The 17325-nt window shown below is 34.2% G+C and overlaps 1 protein-coding gene across 1 annotated transcript; it reads left to right on the top strand.

Annotated features, from left to right (window-relative positions):
- Positions 1 to 10027: 10027 nt before the first annotated feature.
- Positions 10028 to 16337, top strand: LOC131610045 (uncharacterized). Its single transcript, XM_058881905.1, has 15 exons — positions 10028 to 10337; positions 11078 to 11164; positions 11295 to 11411; positions 11504 to 11588; positions 11736 to 11844; positions 11977 to 12044; positions 12166 to 12294; positions 12391 to 13472; positions 13566 to 13766; positions 13871 to 13931; positions 14296 to 14409; positions 14560 to 14673; positions 14756 to 14862; positions 15522 to 15584; positions 15953 to 16337. The coding sequence occupies exons 1-13, from the start codon at positions 10288 to 10290 to the stop codon at positions 14855 to 14857; spliced, it is 2319 nt and encodes a 772-aa protein (XP_058737888.1). The 5' UTR covers positions 10028 to 10287; the 3' UTR covers positions 14858 to 14862; positions 15522 to 15584; positions 15953 to 16337.
- The last annotated feature ends 988 nt before the right edge of the window (positions 16338 to 17325 follow it).

The raw sequence follows: 17325 nt of genomic DNA, 5'->3' as shown, positions 1-17325 counted from the left end.
GTAAACGGGTTTTCAAAACGACTTTCTATGAGAGTCGTTTCGTTGCTTTTAAAGTTAAAACGCGCCTTCGTGGTGGGGCCTAAGAGGGGTCATCACCTGTCGGATAAATAAAAAGATTTCTTGTTTTATAGTGTAGATAAATTTTAATAGAATTTTTAAGAATAAATTTTATATTAATATAATACTAAGAGAATTTCTTACTTCTCATATATCTCTCACGCATATGTGAATTGACAAAATTGTCTTTCGAATATGATGTTATAATTTGCAACACACTCTTCTCCTCTTCATTCTTCACTTTTCTCTTCTTTAACTCTCATATTCTCTCAACCTCAAAAATTAAATTTCCCTAAAGTTTGTTTTCTTTCTCTCGAATTCGGCCGATAACGTTCACAACAACTATCAACACATTCTATCAAGTCTAGAACTCAATTTAATAGGTAAGTTTTTGACTTTTTGAATTATTTAAGAGTATTTGTAATATAGAGTTATAATTTGATTTTTAGGTGTAGCAATGAAGGTGCTATTTGGTGTGTTAAAATGACGTTCAACCCACCAAAATACGGAATATAGAAAAATCATTTTTTTCTAATTTAATTGTATCTAATTCGATTTTATTTGTATTACGCAGACATTATGGCCGACCAGGAGGATTGCACAGCATGCATCAACAGCAAAACATAAGTTCCATATTCAAACAAAATAATGCCCCCAAAAAAGTCTAGCCAACATCAACGGTAAAACATAACTTCGTTGACGTTATCCAAGATAATTGAACTCTTTCGAGCATAGTCGACCAACGCATTACCATGTGTTGTAGGATGAAAATGAATTCAGTGCAGATCAGCTACATGGCACGGGCATGTGGTACTAATGGAGCAAAACTCCTAACTTAGAATCTACCAGTTAATAGAGGCGTCAACAAGGCATAAGCCTTCAACTTAATATTTGTCAATTCATGCCAACTTACCTAGCATCAGCTCTCAACTTGATATGTTGTATATACGACAACAATATGAATGCCAGAATAACAACAACAAAGTTAAACAGCAACATAACAATAGAATCAAAATTGGCCATAAGCGTACAACTTGATATTTGCCAATAATCAAAGGCAATTCAACAAAATTCAATGCCACCTACAATTTCACATTTTTCAACAAGTATGCAACACACTGAATCAACCAAAATATGCTACAAACATTCTGTGAATATTCAAACAATTCAACTATACCGGCCAAATAATTATCGGTTAAAAGTTCTACTATTTCTACTTTGTACTAATGTGTCTTATTAAGTCTTTGTTAAATTAAGTAAATCTACTACTTATACTGTTATTAAATTTAATCTTCCAAACCTGCTAACTAATTTTCTGCTACAGACTTACTGATATTTTGTGTTCTACTATACCTATTGGTACTATTATTAACAACCTTATACTGATGTCGTTATTGTTATACTGCCAGCTATCTTTTATTATAGTCTATAATTTAATAACTGAGTTTTTCTACTAGTTACTATGTTATTTCTCTACTAATTTATTTCTGTCAATGTTGCATATCACTACCATTTAATTATAAAGTGTTGCTACCTACTAATTATTAGGGGTGTTCGCGGTGCGGTTTGGGCGGTTTTGACGAAAAAAATCATCCGAACCGCAAGAGAAAAAATAACGCGGTTTGGTTTGGTTCGGTTGGCTTTTAAAAAAAATCCGAACCAAACCAAACCAAACTAATGCGGTTTGGTTCGGTTTTTTACAAATATTTTATTGAGCCATACATACACATATAGATGACAACATAATTTTGTATTTAGACATTCATACACTATCAAATAACAACAAAACTCGTCATATTTTGACAACAATTTTCCATTTAATATGTAAAAATTAAATTAGACAAAAGTGAAACATTAAACATAAAATAATAGCATAAAATAATATAAAAATTATTATAATGAAACAAAAAATAGAAGAGACGAAAGATTAGTGAAGGTGAAAAAAGAAAAAAAAAGTGTTGAGAGATTAGAGAAGAAGTTGTGCGATAAAAACGAAACTGAAATACGGAACATTTACATAAAAATGAGAAGGTGAAAAAGAAAGAATATAAGAGAGTAGAGATTATAGAAGAAGAGGGAAGATGTATGTGGCAAAGAAGGTGATATAATGTTATTAGAGATCTGAGAAGATCGGGACTGAAATTATTTGTGTAAGGATGAGAAAATTGTTCGTAATCATAAGGCTAGTGTATAATAGGTTTAAGTTTGGGTTGGATGTAAGTTAAGTAAAATTTAGGTTGTAACATAATGCGGTTTGATTCGGTTTGGTTCGGTTTACAAAATACAAACCGCAAACCGAACCGAACCGTGCGGTTTTGTTAAAAAATGACCCAAACTAATCCGAACCAAATGCGGTTTTTTGCGGTTTCGGTTTGGTTTGATTTGGTTTGCGGTTTTCTATTGGGTTGGCTTGGTTTTGAGCACCCCTACTAATTATGGTACATAACTTAATTAATGAACTAAGGGCACTATGAACAAATTGTGGTGGCCCCCTACACTAGGAGCAGGCGCTCCCTACTCCATTCAACAAGGGAGTCAGCGCTCCCTTTCCCCCACTTGCACAAGGGGTGGGCGCCCCTACTATACCCAAACTAGGGGTGAGCGCCCCCTTAATACACCATGGGGAGCAATCGCTCCCTCCTCTAGTGGTAGACGCCACTTTTCTAAAAAAATTTCATTTTTCTTTTTCGGTTTCATTCAGAACCTCCTTTCAGTTTACTAATTTCGCTCGACAACCAACTCCAGCCAGAACAATACAGGATCCCATTCTGGTGATGATTCAACTATGACATCCTAAATTATTTTCCAACAGTTTATCACTTATCATTTGCAACGGTAATCAGATAGTTAAGGCAGCAAAATACTAACACCAATCCATTTCAAAAACAACAATTTCATAGCATTATAACAACCATATAAGAAAAAATTCATCGATTCAACATACTTCACAACAATTAAACATAGCAGCAATTTTAACAACCTAAATTCCACATACTATTCATCATATACCCTATTATAGAATTAGAACATCACCTTTATCTTGGATTGAAGGTTGCTCTAATTCTCCGATTGAAAACATAGCTTTGTGCATCCTTTCCCTCTTCACAGAAACTTCTACGTTCTCTCTCTAAGATTAACTCTCCACAATTAACCTAATTTTCTTTTATTCTAATTAACCACATAATTTTCTATTTCTATTATTGGGGCTAACATTCACACTTTCACTTTGCTACACATAAATATAAAATAAGCCCAACACAATTAATCTCATATAATACTAATATTTATATTAATATTATTTCTAATATTAATAATACTAAATGGTACTATTAGTAATCGACCGACTAATCAACTAAATAATCAATTTAGCAGCACAACGCAACATATAACAACTTATCAACAAATAAATCCGAAAATAATTTAATTAAATAATTAATTAAATTACGGGTGTTACATTTCTCCTCTAAAGTTTTCGCAATCATATCACCAATGTAAATCTCCAAATTTCACCTTATTTGCTTAGAGAATATTGTGTCCATTAGTCTCTAACAAGTGGATTCCTTATTCTTTAGTCTGAAAGACGTGACACTATAGTAGTAGTTGTCATGGTTGGACATGACACCATTTTGGGCGGGTCCAAATAATCCATCTTTACTTTATTATAGACAAAGTAAGCGCCCATGAAGCTCAAAGTTTTATAGCGTGAGGACCTGTCACACCCTAATTTTGTCCCAAGTTTTTATTCATCTCATTCATCCATTAAGACATTTGCACTTTGATTTGCCAAACTAATTAGTTTTATCGTTATGCTTTAACATTTTAGTCCAAAGTTGATCATGTTTCTTTTTGTATATTATTCGACTTCCTGTTTACCATTTTAGTTTAGATTTTTAGGCCATTGTTTCTTACATTAGAAGCTTTCTTTTGAAAAGTCAAAAGTCAACAAAGGTCAACTGCTGAGCCATTCAAGGTCCTATTTGCCCTAATCATATTTGCACAATTACCTTGTTTATTTTGTGCTTTATCATCCAATTCATTAAATTCATCTGTATTTTCAATTTATAAGATCATCCATTATCATAAAATGTCCTATTTTGTTCAAAACTCAAACTAGGTCCACATTAGGTCTATTTGAATAATGTAGTGTGCATCATTTAAAATCCATTCATTTCATTCATCATAGGCATTTTGCTTCATTTATAAAGTCAAGGTCAAAAAGTCAATACAAATGAATAAGAGATTAACTATGTTCATAAAATTTAAAGTGTCTCATTCATTTTAATCCGTGCATAAAAAAGGACCAAAATAGTAAATTGCATGATAAAAGGAAACTCACAAAAGCCAATTCTCAGTTCATCATTAACATATCATTCTATTTATCATTACATAATTATCATCATACATCATGAGGCAAAAGTCAACAAAAGGTTAAGATTTTGGCACAAAGGACAAAATTGAATCACACTTGTTTTGCCTAACTACCTTTTCATGAGCATACATACATAAATAATTCAATCTCTAACCAATTTCACATGTTGCAACACAATTTGAGATTTCAATTCAAATTCAAATTCATTTCAAATTTCATCAAATTACATTCAAATTAAGATCGCACTTTGTGCATTTTCACATAATCTATATATTAACGTTTAACCTAATTTCTAAGCCGCCTATAAATCAAGTCATTTTTATCAGCAAAGGGAGAACAATCATTACTAGCTTAGCCAAATCCTAACATCATATCCATCTCCCAAATTCAAATTTTTTCATCTTGAAGGAACTTTGATAATTTGCACCAAAAGCCTTCAATTTTGCTCAATCTCCACCATAGATCCTTTGATCTTCATTCAATAGCATTGCACATCCAAACACCTTCAAAAAAACACCTAAATCACCTTCAAAGTTCATATTCAATTCGAACTTTGATTTTGATAAATTTGTTCAAATAAAGTTAATCTTAGTTAAAGCAAGATCAGAGCATAGTTGGAATTTGGAATTGCTGGCCGGAAAACTCATAAGTGTTCATCGTGTTCTTAAGTTATTTTCTTCAAGTAAGCTTTCATGGTTTTCAATTGTGTGATTTCTTTATCCCATTAGCTTTATGCACTTCTCACATATTGCATCCCTCACACAATTTCACAAAACCATATTGAATGGAGTGGATCTGAAAATCTAGAGTTCTTGAGCTCATGAAGCTTCATGAGCTCCATATTTCTTTATTAGGATTTGTTTCAAACAAAATTTGATCCATAAACATTCACTACACAATTCTAAACATGAATCCATAACCGATCGTACTTGAATATGTGGTTTAATACCATATTGAAGTGATTTAGGATTTGCTTCAAACTTTTAATTTTGGTCAAATTCATTGTTGATTAATGCTTGTTGATCATGACTTCATGTTTGTTTTAGTCCATAAATCATTTTTGTGTAATTTCCGTTTAATTGCGTGCGTGATTCTGCATTCTCCAGTTTGATTTGGATGAAGCTTCATAGCTCTTGTTCACCTGTTCATCTCATCATGTTTTTTATTCTGTTCTTTTTACGTGATTTGATAGCCACATGGCTTAGTCAAATCCATTGGATCTTTACCATAGGGCATTCATGTACAGGGAGCCCTACCATGGTCACGCGCTTCTGGATGTTTGGTCTCAATCCAAAGGCCCATATGGAGGCGCCTTGTTTAATTGACGGGATCAAATCTACATATCTTATCTTCATCATATGGTCATGCGTGTCGTTCCTTTTTCTTCCGTTGTTTGGCTTAATGGGCCTTCCTTGATTGGGTCTTTTGGTTTTACTTAACCAAACCTCCTTTTCCAACTTACACCCCTTGTTTATGTAAGATGTGGATTTTGGGCCTTTCAGCTTTGGCTCTCCCCTGGCTTTACTGACACCACACCTTTTGCTTTATTTTTATTTTGGGTCTGCTTTTTTATCTCAATTAATATTAGTAGCTTGATTATTTTAATGTTGTGATTATTAATATGATAAAAATAAATTTAAAATAACACTTAATCTCATTTTCAATCATTTCAACTCTTTTTCTCAAATAAAGTCAGACCAAAAAAGATCTATTAGATGTATATCCATATGGTCCCCAAATATTTGGATACAAGTTGTATAGCTTGCCTCTCGAATATTCGTCATCCTCTCAAAATGTAATAACACGATCAAATTCAATCCATTCCTCCGTGGATGAAAAAGGATCTATTGGGTGTATATCTCTGTGGTCCCCGAGATAAGATCTTTGAAAGAAGGTCATAAAGCGAGTTTTTAGTAGTCCGATCATTTTTGTAATGTTGTTATTTTGCATTTGATTATTTTAAGTCAATCATAAAAAACTTCCTGCTTTTTTATGTAAGTTAATATTTCTTATTTAGTTGATGATATTTATGCTATCTTACTTGGATCCCCTTTGTCATCATCAAAGCCTATTAAACTTGTTAAGTAGATAGAACCATAATGCACATACCATTAAAATACAATTGTCGAGACCCGAGAACGAGGGGACGAGAAAAATCCTCCAATTAGATGATCGAGTTTAAACCTTAGATTTCACTTTCACATATAAATGCACAAATGATTTATCAAAGCAGCTACCAGAATATAAATTAACAAATAATAACCTTTTTCTATCATTATCTCCATCATATTCATCATGAAAGTGGGAGAGGGAGAGAGAAGTCAAAAGCATTTTTCTACGACCCATCAACCCCAAAGCCTAAGTACATTTTGATTCTCCAATAGAAAATAATATTGCATGTAAGGTTGACCTGGCCTACGACACACCCTCTCAAAGTTCTATATTATTCAAATGGACAAAATCTCATCACAAAAGATCATCCAATGAGACCATTTCCTCCTTTAACTTGGAGTTTAATTATGATTTATCATATGAACTTTCATTTTGAAAACTATAATTGAATATTCATCAATATTTTATTTTAAGATCTGCAAATCATATTGAAGTATTTCAATCACGATTATCAAGAACGACAACTTCCAAAATTTATTAAGAAGGAATATTCAATCTCTAAGCCCTTTTCAACCATAACCTGAATTTGCATGAAAGTATAATATTTTCCATATAATGTATGATTATGCACTGGCTTCCTGAGACAAACATGTTTCTAATAAGTTTAAAATTTTGTTTCTCGATAGTGCAAAGGAACCCCAAAAATCCTTAACCAAATTAACCTCCCCGATGGTGATCATTTGACAATTAAAGAGAGCCTTTTGTAACACCACACCTTCTTTGTTTCTATAACATAAAAAATGAGATTGTTTCTTGTTGAGTTTAATCGTACAATGCTTCACCCGTAGGAAACCGAGAAATTAGTGAAGACTTTCCAACAAAAACTAATGACATATAGATAATTTATCGAATGAGTTCCTCAATAATCCAAAAAAATTACAAGCAAACTCACTCAGTATTCCTTCCACCAATAGTACTTCAAAAGAATCACACGTGCCTTTAGAAAGTGGTTGATATTTTTAAGGTGCAACAAACTCAATCTATAATAAATCAACATATGATCTTCTTAGGGTAGTTATTTCCAAATCAAGTTGTTTTGGGAAGGGAAGTTGATAGTTATTCGAGGATCAACATTCTTATTCATGGATGATTCTATACCAAACAATGGAAAATTCACTCGCAACTTGAAGTTTCCCATCCAAATATTGTGCATCTTACATATCAGTCTCCATATGTCTCACACACATTTGAATCCAAAGAAGCCAAATTGATTTCATTTTTTTTATCTCTTTTAGCATGTATATGGATATCACCCATCAAATATTACTCTTAAAAGATCTTTCGTGGAGTTAACTCATATACGCCTCTTAGAAAATTTGAGAAGAATAAAGTTGTCATTTTTTCTCATCCCTATAAAATGTACCCTAATAACTTACCTCTAGTTTTCTTCCCTCCAAGCCTGCTAAACGCATTGCCATTTATAACTCTATGAAATGTACTATGCAATTATTTCATGTTTTCAATTCCTTATTTCTATCTACATATGACGTGTAGTTGTAAAATTCATCACAATCCCACTGATTATGTTGAATTCATGTCAACATGATCATTGGTGAAATATTAATTATGCTTTTGAGAAAGTTTGAGGATTTAAAACATGACCAATAATGAGTCGTTAAGCTTAATGTATTTTTGGCCACCGTCACAATTTTTTGAAAGCAACACCTTTGCATCATAATATTCAATTAGTAGATAAGGAATCTAGACATACATAACACCTTTACATATTGGCCATGTTCCATTTTTCAAAAGCTTTGGCATACCCCTCTTCATTAGAGAAGTATACTAAAAAGTATTAAATTCCCAAATCTATTATATTGATTAGGGGTGGCAAAACGGCCCGCCCGCCCTGCCTTATGCCCGCCAAGTTAAATGGGCATAAAAGTCATGCCCGCCCCGCCAAGATGGCGGGTTGGCGGGCGGCGGGCTTACCCGCCTATTTTTATTTATATTTTTTTAATAGATTAATAGGCTTTTCTTACCTTTTAATTAAAATTTTCACTTATTTTTTAAAACAAATTTTTATAAAAACAACTTTTTAACAAATTTACTTAAAAAAATATTACATATATTTATAAATAAATGTATAAAATAAACCAACAAAAATTGCAATTACTAGAATTAACTAAAAAAAGAGTGAGTTTTGGAGGAGGGGCGGGCTTTGGCGGGGCGGGTATGGAGGGCTGCGGGTTTTGGCGGGGCGGGCTTTGGCGAGCGGCGGACCTAAAATCCCAACCCAACCTGCCATTTTTTTGCGGGTGCGCGGGCCGTCCCGGCGGACCACAACCCGTTTTGCCACCCCAAATATTGATCATTTCCTTCCTCAATAGCTTTGAAATTGATGTATCTTCCTATCAACTTGCCTATGAGTCATTGCCTCCATGGTCGATTTCTCATTGCCTCATACCTATATGATATGAGAACAATAAAACAATCATATTATATTAGTTTTTTTCTCCCTAATCTTTTACTCCTAAAACTCATCCCTAATTTCATATTCTAAACTTTTTTCCAACATATCGTCATTCTCTTCTTTGTCGCTTACGTGAACTTTGTCTTTCCCTAACAAAGATTGTTGGTAGGAACCATTGCCTCTACCACCACCTTCATTCATCATACAAAATATCTACCAATAATTCTATAGTGTAGCCTTCTCCTATTCATACGACCTTCTTCTTATTTCGTTCAATCGAACATGCTTCCTTATTTGATAGTTGTCCGTCTTTTTACTAAATCTTAGCATATAGTTCGCATCCTGGTGGACACCTTTCTGTAGCATCATTGTTTTTCTATTCAATTACAAAAATACATAACATTTGACAATACGAAATTAAATATCAGTCGTCATCCTAATAAAGTTTATCTCTCATCTAACATATAGATTATAAGCTAATATAAAAAAAGGCTTAAATAGTTTTTTGGTCCCTGTAAGTTGGCGTGTTTTTGATTTTCGTCCTTGTATTTTTTTTTTGGAAATGATCCCTGAATGTTAAAATCATTTTGGTTTTAGTCCCTTAAATTAAAATCCGCAGGAAAATTCAAAGGAAAATCCGCAAGAAACATGCGGATTTTCCTACAGATTTTAACTTTAGGGACTAAAACCAAAAGGATTTTAACATTCAAGTATCATTTCCAATAAAAATAAGATACAGAGACAAAAATAAAAAACACGCCAACTTACAGGAATCAAAAGATTATTTAAGCCTAAAAACTTTTTAAAAAAAATACGAGACTTAATCTATAAATTTTAAGTGCAATTTATTTATTTAATTAACTTCTTTTCTAAAAAGTAAGCAAAGTTGACTACATAAACCTAAGTATTTATTTTGAGCTAAAGGATAATGAAAGATATATACCCCTTTTAACAATAATAAAATCTACCATCAAATCATCCCAAGAGAGACTAATTAATTTTCACAGTTTGACCCCTTAAATTATAGAAAATTCGAATATTGACCTAAGACTTGTGTTAATTATTCCATTACCATCGTCTCGCTAGGTCTGTGCCCCTTTGAAATTGAAGACGAACACGGAGGAGCTTCTCTGAAATAAAGCCACCAGAGAGAGATAGAGAAGAGGCGTTCATCTCTGCTTCCTTTAACTCTCTCTGATTGGATCCTCTCTTCTGTCTTTTCCTCGTTAATCTTTTTTTTTGTATATTTTTTTGTTGTAAAATTCTACACGCGAAAATGACGGGAATTCCTCGGAATCGTGATCATGCCTCTAATTCTAAACGAAGGTTAGGATTATCCTTTTCTGATTAACCATTTCTCTGTTTGCATCGGTTTTAGTAGCTTTTGAATCGAATAATTTTGATTGTTTTTTTTTTTGTGGCTAATTTTGATTTGAATTATTAATTATGGATCGTGTAATTTTGATGGTGATTTGAGAAATTTGTTTTGTAATGATGTTGGCGGTGTTAGATTGATTATTAGGATCAGCTGAAATTGTGTTTGACATATGCGTGTAGTATGTTTGATGTTGTTTGTGTGGTTGGATTTCTCCTGCTGGATGGTTTTCAAGCTGGTTTCTGTGTTGTTGTTGAATGTTGAGTGGATTTTCGGGTTGTTTGACTTCGATTTATCGTTGTTGAGTTGAAAATCAACCGAGGCAATAGTTATGGAAGGAGATGAGACTTACTTAGACTTGATGCTGAGATCATAGGATTATGATATAGATAATGTGTGTATGTGTACTTGGTAGTGTATACTCAGTTGGTGTTTTTTTATGTAGGATCTAGATGGGTGGTTGTGGATCATGTTAGTTGATTGTAAAAAAATTTTAATTTTTGTTCCTTGAATATCACATCACATATTCAAATGATGTGATTGAAGCTGTGATTTTAATACTCAAATCATTTTCAGTTACGTGTTCATCAACTGAAGCAGAAATTAAAGTTGGCTCCCGTTTTAGATTGATTGTATATAAGTTTTCTGTACAATATTTGTTATCTGATGTTTTGAATTTGTTCAATTGTAGCAATGTCTTTAATTTGGTTGCACGGAGAGAGATTTCACCAAGAACAAAACATGCAGCAAGAGATGCAAGGCGTGGCCTCTTGTCATGGTATTTGGACTACTTCTGTTTATAAACGATATCTTGGAAAGACGAGCCTCTTGAGATTGTGATTTTTCTAATGCTCTTTCTTTGTGAAATTCCAATTTTATGGACTAACATCTCTTAAAATGATTCTCAGGGTTGAGGCTGATTCATTGCGACATTTGTCAGCCAAGTATTGCCCTTTATTACCCGCCCCAAGGTCTACTATTGCAGCAGCGTTTAGTCCAGATGGAAAAGTTATTGCATCCACGCAGTAAGTTGCAACTAGTTCATTACTTCAGTACCTCAATGTTAGTTTAAATTAAAGTTCCTTTGCGATTAATTTTGTTTGTTTGCCATGTGTAGTGGTGACCACACGGTAAAGATAATCGATTGTGAAACTGGACGTTGCTTAAAGGTGTTAATGGGCCATATGAGGACGCCTTGGGTGGTAAGCTTGAAATCTGACTCTTTGCCTGAATTTATTGTGCATTTGTTTTTATATTTTGCTTTTTGCTTTTAGTATTGATTGTAGTTTACAAAAGGAATCAAGTGCTTCGTCATTTCTAATTAAATTTTTTGTGCTAAACGACTGCAGGTTAGGTTCCATCCATTGCATCCACATATACTTGCTAGTGGGAGCTTGGATCAAGAAGTTCGATTATGGGATGCTAACACATCAGAGTGCATAACATCTCACCATTTCTGTATATTTACTTACTCTCTATCTCGTTTTATTTTCTAAATTACCTTTGCTACTGTTACTAAATTTGTTTGCTTTGTCTTTCTGGCGTTGATTGGGTTCTCTGTTTGATGAATTTATTGGTGTTTTCTCACAGATCGCCCAATTGCTTCAATTGCTTTTCATGCCAAAGGTGAAATTATTGCCGTTGCATCAGGCCACAAGGTAGTAATTTTTATGAGAACCTCCCATCTCTCTTTTTTGTTTAAAATCTTTAATGAATTAATTACTCTTCGTTTTAATGGATTTTTAATGTTCTTACATTGTGTTCTGGAACACTGTGTAGCTGTACATATGGCACTATGACAAGAAAAGTGAAGCATCCTACTCACCAATTTTTGTGCTGAAGACTAGGCGATCTCTACGAGCTGTGCATTTTCACCCTCATGCTGCACCATATCTTTTAACTGCTGAGGTGAATGAACTTGTGTTTTTTGTTTCCTATATACCCATTCAGAATTTTAACTTTTTGATTTTTCTTTTTGGTTAACATGGTTGTATTGATGCGCAGGTCAATGATCTTGACTCTTCAGATTCCTCGATGACAGAGGCAACATCTATTGGTTATTTACAATATCCTCCACCTGCCGTTTTTGTCACAAATATTCAACCCACGGAAAATGTTGCTTTGTCCAGTGAACCGCCTAACGTTTCATCGACTTTCTTCTTCGTTCCTTCATTTTCTGTCGATGAGTCAAGAGAGGAATTACAGCATGCTAGTCATGACGATGGCTCGAGTAGAATGCAAATTGAGTCCCCTGCGGTGGTTCAGTTTCAAGCAGATACAAATGCAACAGAACAATGTGATACTTCGTCTCCCATGGATACAGTCTCCGAGATTCCAAGTAACTCTCAACTTGGTACAGAATATCCCACCCATTCTTCTTTCTCTAATGGAATGGGAATTGGTATCCGCAACCTCACAATGGATGGTATGGAGACTGATGAAACCAGACCGTCGGAAGGAAGTCAACACGGAAATGTTACTGATGTAAGTTCTCTCAATGGCATGTTACACGGACTATCGGGACAGACTGCAAATCATGGGGTTCATTCAGAGTTTGGTCAATTTCATCACTTTGTTTCTTCAAGAGACACAAGTGGTTGGGAATTACCTTTTCTACAAGGATGGTTAATGGGTCAAAGCCAAGTTGGTATCCCCTCAACGCATTCTCACCCGGGTGTTAGTCATGGCACTCTAGCTCAACAGATTAGTTCTGCTGCAACGGCTAATACTCTTTCCACTTCTAATGTTGACACAGCAATGCCATCTACAGCAATGTCTGGCGGCATCAACATACCCAGATCTTCTACAAGATCAGGTCTACGGAGTCATTTTTCCCAATTGCGTAGACCTGTATCTGAATCCCGAAATGTTGCAGCTTCTACTAATACCCCACGCGACGGATCTGATATCCAAACCATCATGAGTCGAATCCAGTCAGAACTCGCAACATCTGTGGCTGCAGCGGCAGCTACTGAATTGCCTTGTACTGTGAAGTTAAGGGTATGGTCTCATGACATAAAAAATCCCTGTTCCCCACTAAATTCTGACAGATGTCGTCTAATCATACCTCACGCTGTCCTCTGCAGGTACTTTCTGAAGCTATGTTTTTCTATTCAGTTGTGAATTGAAATTATATGCATTTTATGTTTTTATTTTACAACTGCGTTTGCACTTTGCAGTGAAATGGGTGCCCATTTTTCACCATGCGGTAGATTTTTAGCTGCCTGTGTTGCATGTATGCTTCCACATATAGAAGCTGATCCAGGATTGCAAACTCCGGTACATCAAGAGCCTGGTGTTGCAACATCCCCAACTCGGCATCCAATATCAGCACACCAAGTTATGTATGAGCTGCGGATATATTCCCTTGAGGAGGCAACGTAGGGAACAATTCAACTATTGTTGCTAAGCATTTACTATTTCTTGAGCAGGTTCTTGAGTCCATTACATTTTAAAATAATTGCTATTGATATTTGTTAAACAGATTTGGATTGGTGCTTGCTTCTCGAGCTATTAGAGCAGCTCACTGTCTGACTTCAATTCAGGTCAGATTAGTACTTCATCATATGTTTTCTGATAATCATAATTCTATCCCTCCCCCGCTCTGCATGTGTCTGAACCTTTTTTTTTATGATATTCATATTTCATGAATGATTTCTTCTCTCTCTCTCTCTCTCTCAGCCATAGATACAAATATGTATTCTTTTATTTGTTATATGATTTGGACTCCAAGTCAAAATGATGAATAAAATTGCAGTAAACCCTTTATTATTATTGGTAGTTAAGTTTATTCCCATGACTTTCTTTAAATATTAATAGGTAGTTCTGCCACTTTCTTGAGTTTAAATATAATTTTTAAAGCAATTTTCTTCATGGATTGAATTTGTACAACTGCTGTTTGATGTGTAGTTCTCACCTACATCTGAGCACATACTCCTTGCCTATGGTCGACGTCATGGTTCTCTTCTTAAAAGCATTGTCATTGATGGAGAAACAACATTACCTATATACACAGTGTTAGAGGTACAATGCTCTTCCTACCTGTTGTAGGTTTATATGATCTTTATTTATGAATCAACCGATTGTGCTTAATATGTGAGCGGGCACTGAACATTGTAAGATAAAATTGTTTTGTTCTCAAAATCTTGTCGCGGATTTTGCTTTGTATTTTAGGTGTATAGAGTTTCGGATATGGAACTTGTTAGGGTGCTTCCTAGTGCTGAAGATGAGGTTAATGTGGCATGCTTTCATCCTTTTCCTGGGGGCGGCCTAGTTTATGGAACAAAGGTATTATTATACTAGCAGGAGACCAATCTGGTATGCTTTCACTTGCATTGTTTAGTTGGTAATTTTTTGTTTGTGATTGTAGGAAGGAAAGCTTAGGATCCTCAACTACGATGGTGCTCACCCAGTAAGTGACAATGGACCGAGTTACTTTCCCGAGGAAACCGTCGTTGGATTCAGTCAGTGAGCAAGGTTATATAATGATTCTTTTTGGGATTTTATAATTACACAACTTTAAAAGTGATGTTTGGTTTTGATTTTTGTGGAGATAAATGCTTGTTGAGTAATAAAATTTATCTCAGATAGGAATTAAGGACATAGTACTATAATGATGATGATGGTGCATTCACCAAAACTCAAGTGTTAATCAGCATAACAGTTAAAACTTTTGTTGAGGATAAATTAGAAGACTCGGTTAAAAAAGGAATATCATAGCATTTTTATGCGCTCATAAGATGCTTAATTTTCATTTATTGCCAGGGGTTTAGCAACTTAAAAAATACATATTATATTGGCTTAAATATGTCTGATATATTTTAGTCCTTGCATTATTATTTTTTGAAATGGTTCCTATAATATTATTTGAGATTTTTGTTGTACTTTCTGTTGGTGGCCCAACTCAAGTAACTGCCTATTCACAAATTTAGAAGAAATTGGATATTCTTACTATCAGTGTGATCTTTATTTTTTGTCCTGTTTGTTTTTCTGTATGAAGATATCATATATGAGTGAATTTAAGAATCACAACGGCCTTTGATTTTATCATTCCTTCCTTCACAATAATATATATTTGGTTCACAATGACTGGCATTTAATTTATTTATCCTCACAAAGCTTCCATCTAATTGTAGGTTTAAACATGTTTGGAGATGAAATTCAATGATCTGCTTCACATTATCTTTATCACCCACGAGGTAAGCCTTCTGTACTCCACTTTGTTTATGTCTTAATTTTTTTTTTATTGTATCCCTTAGTGTTTTATTTGGTTGTATTTGTGGTAGTATGAAATATAAAACTCATACAACTAAGTAAGTATTCTACATAAGTAGTGGATAAGATGTAAATTTTTTTTTAAATGAAGAGGTATATCTCTCAAGCAGCCGAGCTTTCTCACCGGAAGATTCATATCGAGAATAAAGACTTTCACCTTGATTTTTCAATCAACGACTTAACCAATAAAGTTAATTGAAAAACCAGTTAAAGCTCAACTTCTTGAGTGATATAACTTGGAAGAAATTGTCTTTCTTTTCATCTATTTAAAACGGATCTTATCACCATGCAGCTGTTTCCACTGATGATCTGTACAAATTTAACATCATCATATCCAGTGCTGAGCATATGACCAAGAACTGGAACTTCACACTCACTGCATTAGGAAATGTATATTTTTGTATTATCAATGTATGAGTATGTATGTATTAGTATTCTCCTTTTGTAAAAATGTCTGTGTTCCCTTTTTCTGTTTACCCTCCTTCCTCGTGCCTATTGCTAGGGGTATCTTCCTTTCTTCATGTGTAACCTATTCAGTAGTTACAAGGGGAAACAACTTTATCCTCAGAAATCTCATAATTTAGGAACATGAATTTACTTTTGTGAAATTTTTACACGATCTTATCACGTAAATTTGGTATTTACATTTTTAAAGGAAGAGAGCACACCATTCTAAATCTTGTGTTTTTCTTTTGGTACCTTGAATTTTTTTCTTTCCAATTACTCTTTAAACTCCTACTATTATATAACTAGAGGTTAAGTTACCAACTGAATAAATCGGTCTATTGAAATTCATTACTTAATTGTGGGGTTAAATGAGGTTACAGCCTCTCATCAAATTGGCGAATTTTGATTTTGGTTTTCTTATTTGTAAGACAGTATGGAGGGAGGAATTCGCTGCAATATATGAAGCGATTATTGGTTATCACAATACAATAGAGTATGATACAAAGGGAATTTATGTATTTCACTAAATACCATTGGATCTCCTATCTTGTAGGTGCCAAGTTATGGCGAGGACCTTTGTAAGTGCTTCCTTGTGTCAAATGGATGTAGTAGTACTGACATGATTTGGCTGAGCTGTTGGCTGGATTCAGTCAAATTCTGGTCCATTAAAATCAATTTAATGAAATCAGAAAATTTTACTCATAACCCTCAAACTTCCCTCATATCCTACCAATCATGTAAAATAAAAATTTATCTTGAAAACTTTAAGAAATAAATCTCTTCCACTCCCTGCTGTCCCACTGTAAGGGAAAAAGTTGAATTTGTATTAACAAATACTGCAACAAATACCGGTAAAATTAGGGGTGACAAAATGGATTTGGTCTGTTGGACATTCCTGTTATGCCTGCACTTTTTTGTGGGACACGTCAAAATTTTAGGTTCACAATTTTTAATATGTTAGTCCCGCCCTCCGTTTTTTTTCAGGCATTGAAATTTATGTGAAATTTTATACTTTTAGGTTGAAAAGGTGCAAAGTCTCCATTTTTTTTATGTGGAGCAAAATTTTAGACATGCACCTTAATTATGCATGTCCCACCCCGTCCTGTTTTTTGTGGGCTTTTACGGGGCGAACTTAAACAGGACGGACATGCTCGTTTATACCTTAACTAAAATTAATTTAATTGAAATAGAAATAGATTATGGCAAACTAAAACTGAG

Source organism: Vicia villosa, linkage group LG6, assembly GCF_029867415.1.
Source record: "Vicia villosa cultivar HV-30 ecotype Madison, WI linkage group LG6, Vvil1.0, whole genome shotgun sequence".
Lineage (NCBI taxonomy): Eukaryota > Viridiplantae > Streptophyta > Magnoliopsida > Fabales > Fabaceae > Vicia > Vicia villosa.
Note: the sequence above shows the minus strand (reverse complement) of the source record. Positions and strands in the feature narration are given on the sequence as shown.